The sequence below is a fragment of the Loxodonta africana genome, chromosome 12, assembly GCF_030014295.1.
Source record: "Loxodonta africana isolate mLoxAfr1 chromosome 12, mLoxAfr1.hap2, whole genome shotgun sequence".
Lineage (NCBI taxonomy): Eukaryota > Metazoa > Chordata > Mammalia > Proboscidea > Elephantidae > Loxodonta > Loxodonta africana.
Window position 1 is genome coordinate 101,480,161 of NC_087353.1, and position 12,713 is coordinate 101,492,873.

Sequence of the window (12,713 nt, forward strand, 5' to 3'; positions counted from 1 at the left end):
CCACCCCAAACGATCTCATACGCAACAGCCATTTTCATCAGGTTGAGAGAAAGAAATTTAAGTTTCTACCTCCTGAAAAATAAAACAGATTTTGGAGGATGGGGGAAGCCTGCAGACTGTCAAGGGATTTGTCACCTAACTCCAGGAGACACAAAGAAGTAGAGACAGGAAAAAAGATCTCTGGAGGGTCTTAAGTAACACACGGCTGACTGACTCCACATACTGAAAACACAAAGAAACAGGCAGACTGGGGCAGAGGTCTTAAATCAGATTTCTCATCAACGCAGATAAAACAAATGTGGACTTTTGGAGCAGCTCCAGACCCAAACAGCACTTGCTAACTTGGCCTACACATACACTCTCCTACAGAATCCAGAGGTACCTTTCCATGACTTTTATAGTATTTTATTTTGTACCAAAAAAAAAAAAAATCATTCACAACTGACAGTGTGGGAGCAGTGGTTTTCAGAAACTAACTGGCGGGTTGCTAACTGAGTTGGGTAAGGCGGCTGGCCAGTGCAGGTCAGCCTTCTGCTCTCCCACGGGCCAGTGTCATGGATCGAATTGTGTCCCCCCCAAAATATGTCAACTTAGTTAGGCCATGATTCCCAGTATTCTCTGGTTGTCCTCCATTTTGTGACTGTAACTTTATGTTGAGAAGATTAGGGAGGGATTATAACACCACCCTTATTCAGGTCACCTCCCTGATCCAGTGTAAAGGGAGCTTCCCTGGGGTGTGGCCTGTACTACCTTTTTATCTTTCAAGAGATGAAAGGGATGGAAGCAGAGATTTGGGGACCTCATACCACCAAGAAAGCAGCACCAGAAGCAGAGCGTGTCCTTTGGACATGGGGCCCCTGGACCTGAGAAGCTCCTCGACCAGGGGGAGACTGAGGACAAAGACCTTCCTCCAGAGCCAAGAGAGAGGGAAAGCCTTCCCCTGGGGCCAGCCAACACCCTGAATTTGGATTTGTAACCTACTAGACTGTGAGAGAATAAATTTCTCTTTGTTAAAGCCATCCACGTGTGGTATTTCTGTTATGCAGCACTAAATGACCAAGACAGCCAGGGTCACAGGTACGGCTTCTTCCCCAAGGGAATGATGGCCACCTCACACACAGAAGCAGCTGGAAGCTCAGTTCACATTTTTTAATAACATGGCACAGTTTACATTACACAAGAAGTCTCCGCCGATGAGGACATGCTGAAGACTCAGTCGCTGCACTTTTCTGTTCACATAGGATCTAGAAAGGACTTTATTACATACAGGATAAACAGCAAAAAGGTCTGTATAGAACAATCTCTTTACAATACTGAAAGCTACCACTACAGTTCCAGTGTACATATTCCTTGGATTTTTTTTTTTTTTTTTAGTTGTTGCTTAAAAAAAAAAAAAGAAAAAACACTGCACAACATTTGGAGTTCACAAAATCTGAAGCTCACAACTAAACCTTCAGTTTACTACTAAAATAGATCTCTCTGCTTATTAGAAACAATGGTCTGTAGTTAACTTTTTTTTTTGCAAAAACAGGATTAACAACGTCAGATAGCACTTGAATATACTAGAAGACCAAATGGAACTAATTTTCTTTCATACATATATTTTACAGTCCAGTAGACAAGATATATTGTATTTCTCTGCTAGTAAAGTCATATTCTCTCCAAATATGTAGACAAGAGGCTTAATGTGTTATAAAAGTATCATGAAGAGACTTCGAGATCGATGCAAACTTAAAAAAACACACGCACACACTAGACCTTTCTTCCTCCCTCTGTAACTCTCGACTGCTACGCCAAGTTTGACCTGTTCCGGCTAACCCCAGAGGTCATTACCAACTGGAATACAAGGAGTCACAGCAGGAGATCTGTACCTCAAACTCATCAGTTATTGAATACAGTGAAAACATATCCATCATCTGAGAAAACTTGAAGCTTTCTTTCAGGATCTGTTTGGGTGTAACTGACTCTCTTTATAAAACAAGGAAGTGTGTACAGATATGAGATAGGACACACTGAAAAGGCATGGTTCCCACATGAGGTGTGTATGACATCCCCTGACCGATGGGGACCGGGTGACAGGGACCGGGTTCTGGTGACGTGCCTATGCCTGACGGATGCCACCACCCGGCCCCTGATTTTGGCATCTGACAAACCCCATCCTCCCTGGCCTGACTGCTCAGTTGCCTTTCCGGGGCGCACCTGCCCCCGCCCCCAACGCCCATGGCCAGCAACTTCAGGTGCAAAGTTCCAGCCTGGGGCCCAATCTGCAAAATCAGTTGTTTCTCCATTTGAAAAAACAAGCAAAGAAAACAGAGTCGTTATCACGTAAGCGTTTGTTCAGGGAAAATATGACCTTAAGTATGCTGTAAATGGACTGGAAAAGGCTCCTTTGAGTTAGGCGGGCTTTGGTGAAAAGCCCTGACATTCATTGCATAGTTGAAGGGTTTAGCTGTCTATAACAACACACGGGAACGCAGTCGGGCCGACCGTGTTCACTGATAGTGAGTTTGCAAATAGCACATTTTAAGAAGTATTAACGTGTTATGTTACTTACTCTTTAACTATTTACATTTGTACAAAGTAAAGCTTTCATCTTACCCTTTTGCATATATGAACCGTTAGCTCATGAAGCGGTCTTTTTTTTACAGAACTATGTACAGGCCTTCCCTTCTCATCTGAAACAGCTTTGCAGGTGGATTGTGTGGAAACCCCCCCGCCCAAATCATCATCAAATTGCTGTGTGTGGTGGTCTTCACTGTTTTGGTTCAAATCAAAGTTTTATACGAGAAAAAAAGAAGTGTAGGAGACGTAAGAACAGATGACTTGGCTAAAAGATCTGAAAAATTTCCACATAGAATATACAAAAACATTTCAAAATCTGCACTGGAGTCTATACACTTTGTACAAGGGGAAGGGCTGGGGCCGCTCCCTCAGTCTGTCAGCTCGCTAGGTTTACAGTCCGGTGTCACCGTGCGGGGGGCTCCTCTTCCTCTCCCGCGCCCCCCCTCACCGAGCCTCGATGTCCTTCAGGGTGTGGGACGGCGGCCTCTCCCTCATCTCTGCGGACAGAGGGGTAGTCCTTCGGGGGGAGACGGGGCGGCCCCCCAGCGTGGAGATGAGCGGGGGCGGGGCACTCAGCGCGGCCGTCGGGGGCGTCTTGTTGAGCAGCCCGTTCTGGTGGCCCGTGGTGGGGCTGATCCGGGGGTAGTGCATGCTGGGGAGCCCCGGGGTGATGAGGCCGGGGTGGGGCAGGTGTCCGTCGAGGGAGGCGGGGTGGACCGAGTGGAGCCGGGGGTGCTCGTAGTCCTCCCGGAGCACGTGCAGGCGCTCGCGCTCGTCCAGGTGGGCCCCCCGCTCGTGCTCGCGCCGCGGGTCCACGGACAGGGGGTGGTGGTGGTGGTGGTGGTGGTGGTTGTAGTCGTGAGGCTCCCGGTCCCGGAAGGAGCGGTCGGCTTCGTACAGCCGGGGAGTCGAGAGACGGTGGAGGGGGTCGCTCCTCAGCAGGAAGTCCCTGCCCAGAGGGTCTCTCCGGTGGATGTCCAGTTCTCGGTAGGGGTCCCTCAGGGGGTCCCGGATGGGGTCCCAGTGGAAAGAAGGGTACGGGAAGCGCTCCCCGCCCGGGATGGGGCTGATGCCCATGAAGGGTGTCATCATGCGAGTCCTGTCCAGGCTGCCGAGGTTGTTCATGGGGTGAATGCCCGCCACCCCCACCGTCATGGGCATGGAGGCCAAGGGCCCCGGGTGCACGCTGGACGAGGAGCTGGGAGGTGGCGGCTCCGAGGCCCGGTGGGCCTGTGGGGCCTCGGGGGGCAGGTCATGGTCCTCCTTGCGCTCCTCCTTTACCTTGACCTCTGAGCTCTTCTTGGGGTGCTCGTAGGCCGGCTCGCTCTTGCGCTGGTCAGCCTCACGGCTCGAGGTACTGTTGGGCCTGGCGCCCTCCACAGCGGGGGCCCGCACGTACGGGGACGGCCCACGGGCCAGCTGCTTGGCCTCGTCGCCCCCGGCGCGCCCCTCCTGGCCGTGCCCGTCCTTCTCGGGCAGGTGGCCCTCCTTCGCCTTGTGCTCATCGGTGGCCGGGTCCTTGCGGGACTCTGCGTGGTCTCGCTCCCTCTCTTTGGGTTTGTCTTTCTCGCGAGCCTCAGTATTCAGATGCCCCCTGATCTGTTCCGTGGAGCTGCGGCTGTGTCCCAGGGTGTTCACCGGGAGGACAGGTGCTGGTGACGGATGACTGGAGTGTCTTTTCTCAACACTTTCCCTGAGGGAGAGAGGGAGACAAGGGAGCAGGTGAAATGGCTTGTCGGCCTGTAGGGGGTGCCAATGAGATGGTGGTGTGAAGAGGGTGGGTTCTGGCCCAGCCAGCACCGCTGCCACCAAGGCTTCGGATGTGCCCATGAGGGCAAAACCAGCCACCCTGGTCTGACTCACCTAGATGCCAGGGCCCGCTTCGGGGTGAAGCCCTAGGAATGGGGGAGAGGGAGAGCCTTAGGGGAAACAGTTCCCTGTGTTTAAGGGTCCTGTGCCTCAATCACAACCAGAGGAAGATTTCAGAATGCCAACCCGCAAACAGAGCAACGTTGGCCAAAAGTCACCACGACAACACGGCCCATCTGGCTGGGTTCTCAGGACCACTCAGTGCTAAGAATGATGTTTTAAGAGCCCAAGTGCAAACATGACTTTCCGTCCAACTCTGGCAATTCAGAGTCAGCAAGAGGAGTTTCACGTTAACTATCTCAAGAGCTTCCTGGTGCTGACATTGGTGACAGAGAAAAGAACGTGGACACAGAGCAGCATCCATGATGCGGTACGTGGGGGAGGTCTGAGAGGAAATCACCGTCTCGGGACTGTCAGGTTGCAAAAGACACTCCTGCATGAAGATAAAGATAAGAAAGCCCAAATCTGATGAGACACGGGAGGAAAGCCAGTAGGAAACGTGAGCCCATAAACAAAAAATCATGGGGGAAAGGACAAGAACAATTTCCAAGGGCATCCCTGAACGAAGACGTGAAACCAGACTGAGAGGCCTGTCTTGGGTTGGGGCTTTAAGACCTCCCGGCCAAAAATGCAGCGTAATAGAAGGAAAAGGAAATTAAGATGAAACTTGGAGAGTCTGGATGAAGAACCAGGCGAGCTTCCAGACAGCCCTGTGACCGACTTTGTAGAGGTGACAAGAAGCCAACGTCACCCTGGCTCACTACAGCCAAGACCAGAGGATAAGGAGAGCTGGCAGTGGGAGAATTAAGGAAGATTCCCTAAAAACTGTGTTTCCACCAACACAGAAAAGGCCGAGATGAAACCCTAACTGTGTAAAAGAGAAGAAACGAAGAAGAATGCATTTTATTTTCAGTTCCTGATTTCAGCTTCGTAAAGAAAAGTGTGAAAAGTTTTGCTGCACATGGTTTGCTCTCCAGTGACGGCTGGTCGACTGAGGGCTCAGGGGGCTAGTGTCTGTCCAACATCAGGTATACCTGACTTCAGCAGGTGACAGCTCAGGACTGAATGTTCTGAGTGGTCTTCCCATCGGTTAAGAGATTTGTCACGGTGCCTTGACGGAAAAGTTGTCCTTTTCTAAGAAAGGAATCAGTTAACATGAAGGCCTATGATGAATAGCTAGAAACCTGCCACATTCAGAGCCTGCAAATCTGAATTCCTTTAAATTACTAGGAGGGGGACACACACAGACACAGACACAGACACACACACTATACACAGTGAAGAAAAAGTAAGGAAAATGTGCATCAAATTCCAGCCTTAAGTACTGAAAGGAGATTGTAATGAGGTGTTTTCTGTTAAGTATATCTTGTGTACTCCCTGGGGTCCCTTGGTGGTGCCAACGGTTAATGTGCTTGGGTCGGAGGTTCAAGTCCACCCAGAGGAGTCTTAAAGAAAGGCCTGGGGATCTACTTCTGAAAAACCAACACTTGAAAACCCTGTGGAGCACAGCCCTACTCCTGAGATGCTCAGATGGGGTTGCTGTGAGTTGGCATAAACTCCACAGCAACTGCTTTTTCGTGTACTCTTTGCTTGTCCACTTGTTTCAAAAAATCAACAAAAAAAATACCAACAATACCCAACAACATACTTTGTCAAGAATGCTTATGACATTCTTTAGAAAAAACACTCTCAGACATTTTCCTCTTTAAGGCTACTTCTTTTCACGCATGGTTACCAAGTACAGAGATAAAAATGGTTAGTAAAATTATCCACTGGCAAAAACGAAGAAAACAAAAAACACTGCTTGTTGACATTTCTCTGTATCTAGATTAGTAAAATCATATTAGTCATCTGTGAGCCCCAGGATGTGAGTTTGAACAAAATTTGAGGAAAAATATGATGAGGCAATGCAAACATGACTTTCTAGAAGAAAACAAAAAGAAAGCGAAAGAGAAACCTATGGATGAGTTAATGAACTACACAGACTTGAAAGCAAATATGGTATTGATTCATGCTGTGTGTGTTTGGTCCAAGGTTCCAAAACTCACTGTCTTTCAGAGAAAGATTTCTATCTGGACACACTAGTGCTCAGGAACTGTGGACTTCTGCACATAGAACTACTTCTAAGTCAGGAATATTCCACTGTCCTACCTACGCTCACGTTCTATGGTCACCATGCACTACGGGGCCTGCTGTCTGCTGGAGGACTGCGGGCCTGCTGCCTCGCTGTGTGTAGGCACTGCGGCTCCACGTCGTGGAAGCACAAGGCTGGGCAGGGAGGGTGGACAGCTGGGTACGCTGGTGCGTGGCAGAGTGGGCTCCCCCATTGGGACTCGAGAGCAGTTGCTTTCCGTACCTTTCTTTGTCATCTTTACTAACGGAGGAGTCTCGTTTATCTACATCTCTATCTCTGTCATGAGCTGCAGCGGGCGCGCTGCGCTCCGGCTCCCCTGGCTTCAGCCAGGGCGGAGGGGTCGGGAACGACGGAGGCGTTCGGTGCAGCCGGTTCCAGGGCTCGTGAGGGCTGCTAAAGCTCTGCACACTGGGGCCATCCTTGTGGCCGAACACTGAGTTGGGTGCTGAAATGGTGAAGTGGAGAACAAAAAGGTTTCAGAGAAATTATAGAACCTGCCGTAATGAAGGTACTTACCCAAAAACTTTTAACAGCATTCAGAGTTAAAATGAATACATATTATTGGGAGCTGGAAAAGGAAAGGAGATTAACAAATTCATTAGAGGAACTCTTGTCCTAGCCTGAAGAGGCAGCTCACAGCTTATTTTTATTTTTTAACCCAAGACAAAGGGGGAAGTAGGGGAATTAAAAAGGAAGGGGACAAACAGGTGCCAAGATGGCCTCATCAGATATACCGGTGCAGCATGCAGAGGGTGGACTCTGAAGGTGTGACTAGAGTGGAATTCAAGGTACCCTCTACCTCCCATAGCCCCGTTAATATGACTGCCACTCTTCCCAAAACTTTAGCAACCTAAAACAAATGTTATCAGAGACCAGGCAGGCCCATGACCCAAACAGGTGCGTATGTTCTCCACACTCTGTTTTCAATAAAGACCAAATTGTGATGGGACCCTTGGAGCTGCAGTTTAGGTCCCCTGTACAAGGACAGAAGGAGCCCTAGTAGTGCCGCGGTTAAAGTCGTCAGCTGCCAGCTGGAAGGCCGGCAGCTGAGCCCACCAGCTGCTCTGCTGGAGAGAGATGTGGCCGTTTGTTCCCGTAAAGATTTACAGCCTGGGAAACCCTATGGGGCAGTTCTACTCTGTCTTATAGGGTTGCTATGAGTTGGAATTGACTCGAAGCAATGGGTTTGATGTTTTTTTTGTACCTGGAAAATATTATCTTTATTATGAAAGAAAGCAAGTTGAACATCTCAGGGACCAAAACAGAAGGCTTTGAATATTCAGGGACTTAAACACCACGCAGGTGTTGCAACTCTGTCCCTATTCCAGACACATTCTTTAATAGCAGAAAACTACACTGCCCTAGATTATAAAGAAAGTTTTTTTTTTCTCCTCAGTACACAATTAAATTATGCAATGTTGCCAGCTCTTGGCTATCCTGAGCCTGATAGTCCCCCCCGCTGGAATTCCTCACTGAGCTTTTTCAATCCCACTAATGCCAAAGGCAAGATAAAACTTAAAAATTGTCTTCACTTCTAAAAGTCTTGCATAGTAGGGATGGACGACAGATGGAACTATGAACTTTTAAATGAACCTTCTGGGGTTCTGTCAACCACATACCACCCCTGGCCCTTGGTTACATACATTAGCAGTGGGCGCTATGCTTCCAAGGAGGGTTTTGTTGTAAATGCACGCTTATACCCAACTCCACTGTTTAGGTCTCCTTTTGTAATGGTATCACCTAAATGCACTTCCCAAGAGTATAGTTTTATCTAGAAAGGTCTTGAGCCACATACACATCAGAGGAGGTAAACAGTCCAAGGCAGAGTTTAAAAAGTTAGAGGCACTCACTAACTGAAGGGTTTCCAAGTCCCCCGAAGGCATTGCCACCAACTGCTGCCAGGCCTGTGAACGTGGACGGCCGATTAAAAGGCTCTGTAAACCGGATCAGGAAGAAGGAAATGGTTACTGGACTCTGCTGAGTGAGGATGCTAAGGGTTTCCTGGGAGCCGGAAAATGTTTGCTCCTTCCCGCCTACCTAGGTCTGTCCCACCGCTCCTACCAGGCTGTGTAAAAGGCTTTCATCACACTTGGATGTAGGCATTTTTGGTAATAAAAACACGTATGAGGGCCATTTTTCCAGAACCGTGTGTGCCCTTCTGCCCTGTAGGGAACACTACTTGCGCCATAACGTTCTAAGTTTTCTGTCTTTCCAGTTGTCCCTCTCCAGTGTGTCTTGCGGCGTCTAATGGAGTAGCAGACCACATCTTAAAACAGCCTTCTGAGTGATGAAATTTTAAAGGCACACATCTGATCTATCCTGTCGTTACGCACACCATTGCCTGTATCTGCGTGGACACTTGCAGAAAATATCAAATACACAAACAGAGGCAGGAAGAACATGCGCCTTCACCAGGAAGAGATACGTTAACAGGGTAGTGAAATGCAAAGTCATAAAACAAATGGGTAATGTCTCTTCAAAGCATCATCTTATCTTTCTTTCTACCTCCTGCAGGCGACCCTCAAGACAGGGCAAGGATTCACCATTTCTCTCTGATAGCCAAGGAGCAGGTGGTTGTAAACCTGGATTTCCTGAGGTACGGAGGCAGGGCTGTGACCTGCTGCACCATGAGTTACTTCAGACAGAACCCTTCCTGGGAACACGTCCATCATGAGATGGACGGCATGCCTCCGAACTTCTGAGAGCACCAGCTTCTCCTAGGGAGTGAGGTATCCAGGACTGTTGCCAGCTTGCTAGGAGGAGCAGCAGGAGCCCGGTCAGCAAAGGTTTGCTAAACCATGCGTGTCAGTTTCCCATCATCGACAAGTGACTCACCTAGGTGTGCAGCGGGGTTAAGAAAGTTGCTGTGATGAGGAGGTGGCCCAAAAGGGGTCCCGGTTGGGTGTGCAGCACCTGTTAAGTCAAACAAAACAAAATCAGACTTCATAGAAAGCCACCTTCTGCTGTGCAGCTGGCTCCTAGTTGCTAAGGCCCTGGTGAGAGGCTCTGTTAACGTCAGAACAGGGCTGAAGTCCACCCAGGCTGACAGACAGCACACAGGTGTTCGAATATTCTCGTTAGGAAGCAGACAACAAGCCACCTCCTTTTCCCTTTGCAACTGGGGTGGCCACCACCAAAGAGAGCTTTCATCTTTTTTTAAGATGACGGCACATGGTATTAGGAACATTGAGATAATTTCGGTAGAGAGGGGAAGTTTCTATAACCAAGAAAGTTTGGGGAAACAGGTGTCTAGCAAGGCTGTTTCCTGAAGGATTTCCTGGAGCCATTAATATGCTCACAGGCCCACTCAGTCCCTGAGAGGGGAACACGTGACCAGGAAATACTTTCTTCATAGAGCGTCTCAGGGGACAAATCTTTCACTCTGAGAAACACTATTCCGGAGAGTCTACATGTTCTTGTCCTTGGCTCGGGAGCAGCTGTCAGGAAGCTGTGTACCTGACTGAGCTGCTCTGGCCTCTTGCGGAACCCCTTTCCTGAAGAATGTGCTAGTTGTCATGGATCCACGGTGAAGGATGACACAGCCCCACGAAATGCATCCTGGCGAGTTACTAAAGGTCATGGGAGGGGTCGTCCTCCCATTTCTCTCCATGTTCATCCAGTGCCAAGAAAAGCTAGTTTCTTCCAATTTTTTTGGACCAAAAACCTTGTGACTATAGTCTTTCTTTGCCTGCCACGGAACTCGGATGCAACATCGTGATCTCCTTCCCTTCGGTTTCCCTTTACCTACAGTTCCTCCTCTACTTTCCTCTCAGGGAGACAGGCTTTGCTCTGGACAAGAGATTTGCCAAGGTCATCTGAAGAAAGCTCTTTAGTTTATTCTGGACATTAGCACCCAACAGTAAGAGGAAAGTGGCTGAATTTAACAAGTATGCGCAAATTACTATAACAGTCAAAAGTTTCACCAAATACCCATTTGGGGCCAAATCCCATATTATTTACACTAAAAGAGATTAGCTTCCAGAATGGAAGTATAAAACAGGGCCTGGATTATTGAGTTTACTAATAATGGTTCCACAGTCCTTTGCATTTTGTCTGAGTTTCTACAAGCAAATGTAAATTCCCTCAGGGCAACAGATAAAATGCAGGAGGGATGTCCTCTCTACATCCTATTAAAACTCCATTTATGTTTGGGACCGCTCTTCCTGAGATGGCAGTGGCCCTGTGTGCCTGGGTGTGCACAAGAAGCCACCTAGCACAGAGCATCCTTGCACAGTGTCACCTGGTGCTCTCAGGGTACCAAGACTGAGGGTGACTGTCACAGTCATGGTGTCTCAGAACTGAGCGGTGCTCTTACTTTGCCTAGATGGTGACTTATCCTCACATGAGAAGTGAAAAAATGACATCCCATCGCCACAAAGCAAACTGAGCCCAGTCTATTCATTAGTCACTAGCTGTGTTGCCAGCTAAATAAAATTTTGGCCACATACTGTCAGCGTATTAGAAGCTAATTAATGCTTCAATGAAGACCAGAGCTTTGAGAAGCCCAAAGCCCCCAAGGGTGCCCTGCAGTTCCAGAACTACTGAAGTAAAAGAAGCCAATTCATCTGCTTGGCTGAAACGGAAGCCAGGGAGAAATCTCTCTATTTCTCTCCAAAAATTGCTCTTACTGTAGCCCTGTCTCAGAGCCTGGGTGCCATGGCAACAGAGCCTTCAAATACGTCCCCAGACAGACTGATGGAGAAAACCTGAGACCTTAGCAAATTCTGTCCATTCCCAAGGGTGACTAACTTGCTGTCACGACAAGCCTATTATAACGATTATTTGTGGGTATTTCTTCTTTCTTCCTCACGGAAGAGCCTGGGTCCACCAGAAATGGGTCTTGGACACAAGCCTGGGGAGGCGGCAGGCAGGGTGGATGTGAACCTTGTCCCTTGGGATGAGAACAGGAAGCCCCTTTGAATGTTTATGTCCAGAAAACAAATTCTACTGAATACACTGAGTACGAAGTTATGAACCTCGTTACTTGAGAGACGAGAATGAGCTCGGTGCCACTGTTTACAAGCACTGATGGAGTGGAGTGCTGTGCCAGGGACTGTGCACTAAAAATAGCTCCCTGGCACCAACAGGCTCGTTCTCTTCTAACAAATACTCCTGTTGTGGTTGCTGGGATGCTGTCCAGGCGATTCTGACTCCTAGCGACCCCCTGTGACTGAGCAGAACTGCCCTACAGTTTCCTGGGCCATGGCGTTTTCAATTTCCTCATATGCATGGGAAAGCTGGACAATGAACAAGGTAGACTGAAGAAGAACTGATGCCTCTGAATACTGAATATACCATGGACTGTCAGAAGAATGAACAAATCTGTCTTGGAAGAAGTGCAGCCAGAATGCTCCTTAGAAACAATGATGGCGAGACTTCATCATATGTACTTTGGATATGTTATCAGGAGGGACCAGTCCCTGGAGAAGGACATCATGCTTATAAAGTAGAGGGTCAGTGAAAAAGAGGAAGACCCTCAATGAGATGGACTGACACGATGGCTGCAACAATGGGTTCAAACATAGCAACAACTGTGAGGATGCCGCTGGACCAGGCAGTGTATTGTTCTGTTGTACCTAGGGTCGCTGAGTTACAGCCGACTCGACGGCACCTAACAACAACAGTCTTTACAGGAGCAGACTGCCAGGTCTTTTTGTGGAGCTGCTAGGAGGGTTCGAACTGCCAAACTTTTGCTTAGCAGCCGAGTGCTTAACCACTGTGCAACGAGGGCTCCATACTCCTTAGAGCCACTGTCTTTTGTTTGAACTCACCTGGAGCAGAAATGGGCGCTGTCATCTGAGGCAGAGTCTTGATCCTCCCACCCACTCCCAAAAGACACACCCAAGAGACCCAGGGAGCAGGCCATGTGCAGAGGTTAAAAATTACTAACCTAGTGAGCAGGCCTCTCAAGTGGCTTTACGCTCTGTCCCTCCATCATCACAGCCAACCAGGCGATCACGTTACTTCTGTAGCACCTAGCTGACTCACCCTCGCCACAGAGAACATGCCCCTGGCAACTCTCTTCACTGCACTGCTTCATCCTCACACTCTCGAAACACAGCGTGATGGGGCCTCCTCGCGCAATATGACTTCGTGCTCTGCAGGCACCAAGAGCGAGGGCAGCCGCAGCCCTATACAACTCCCGCCA

The 12,713-nt window shown here is 48.8% G+C and overlaps 1 protein-coding gene across 1 annotated transcript in view; it reads right to left on the reverse strand.

Annotated features, from left to right (window-relative positions):
- Window positions 1-1,901: 1,901 nt before the first annotated feature.
- AUTS2 (activator of transcription and developmental regulator AUTS2) overlaps window positions 1,902-12,713 on the reverse strand; it is a 1,316,048-nt gene continuing 1,305,236 nt past the window's right edge. Inside the window, exons 16-19 of the mRNA XM_064296083.1 lie at window positions 9,401-9,478; window positions 8,416-8,499; window positions 6,788-7,010; window positions 1,902-4,255 (exon numbers count right to left, since the gene is read on the reverse strand). Coding sequence (XP_064152153.1) covers window positions 3,007-4,255; window positions 6,788-7,010; window positions 8,416-8,499; window positions 9,401-9,478 — 1,634 coding nt within the window. The 3' untranslated portion in view covers window positions 1,902-3,006. The remainder of the gene's footprint in view (window positions 4,256-6,787; window positions 7,011-8,415; window positions 8,500-9,400; window positions 9,479-12,713) is intronic.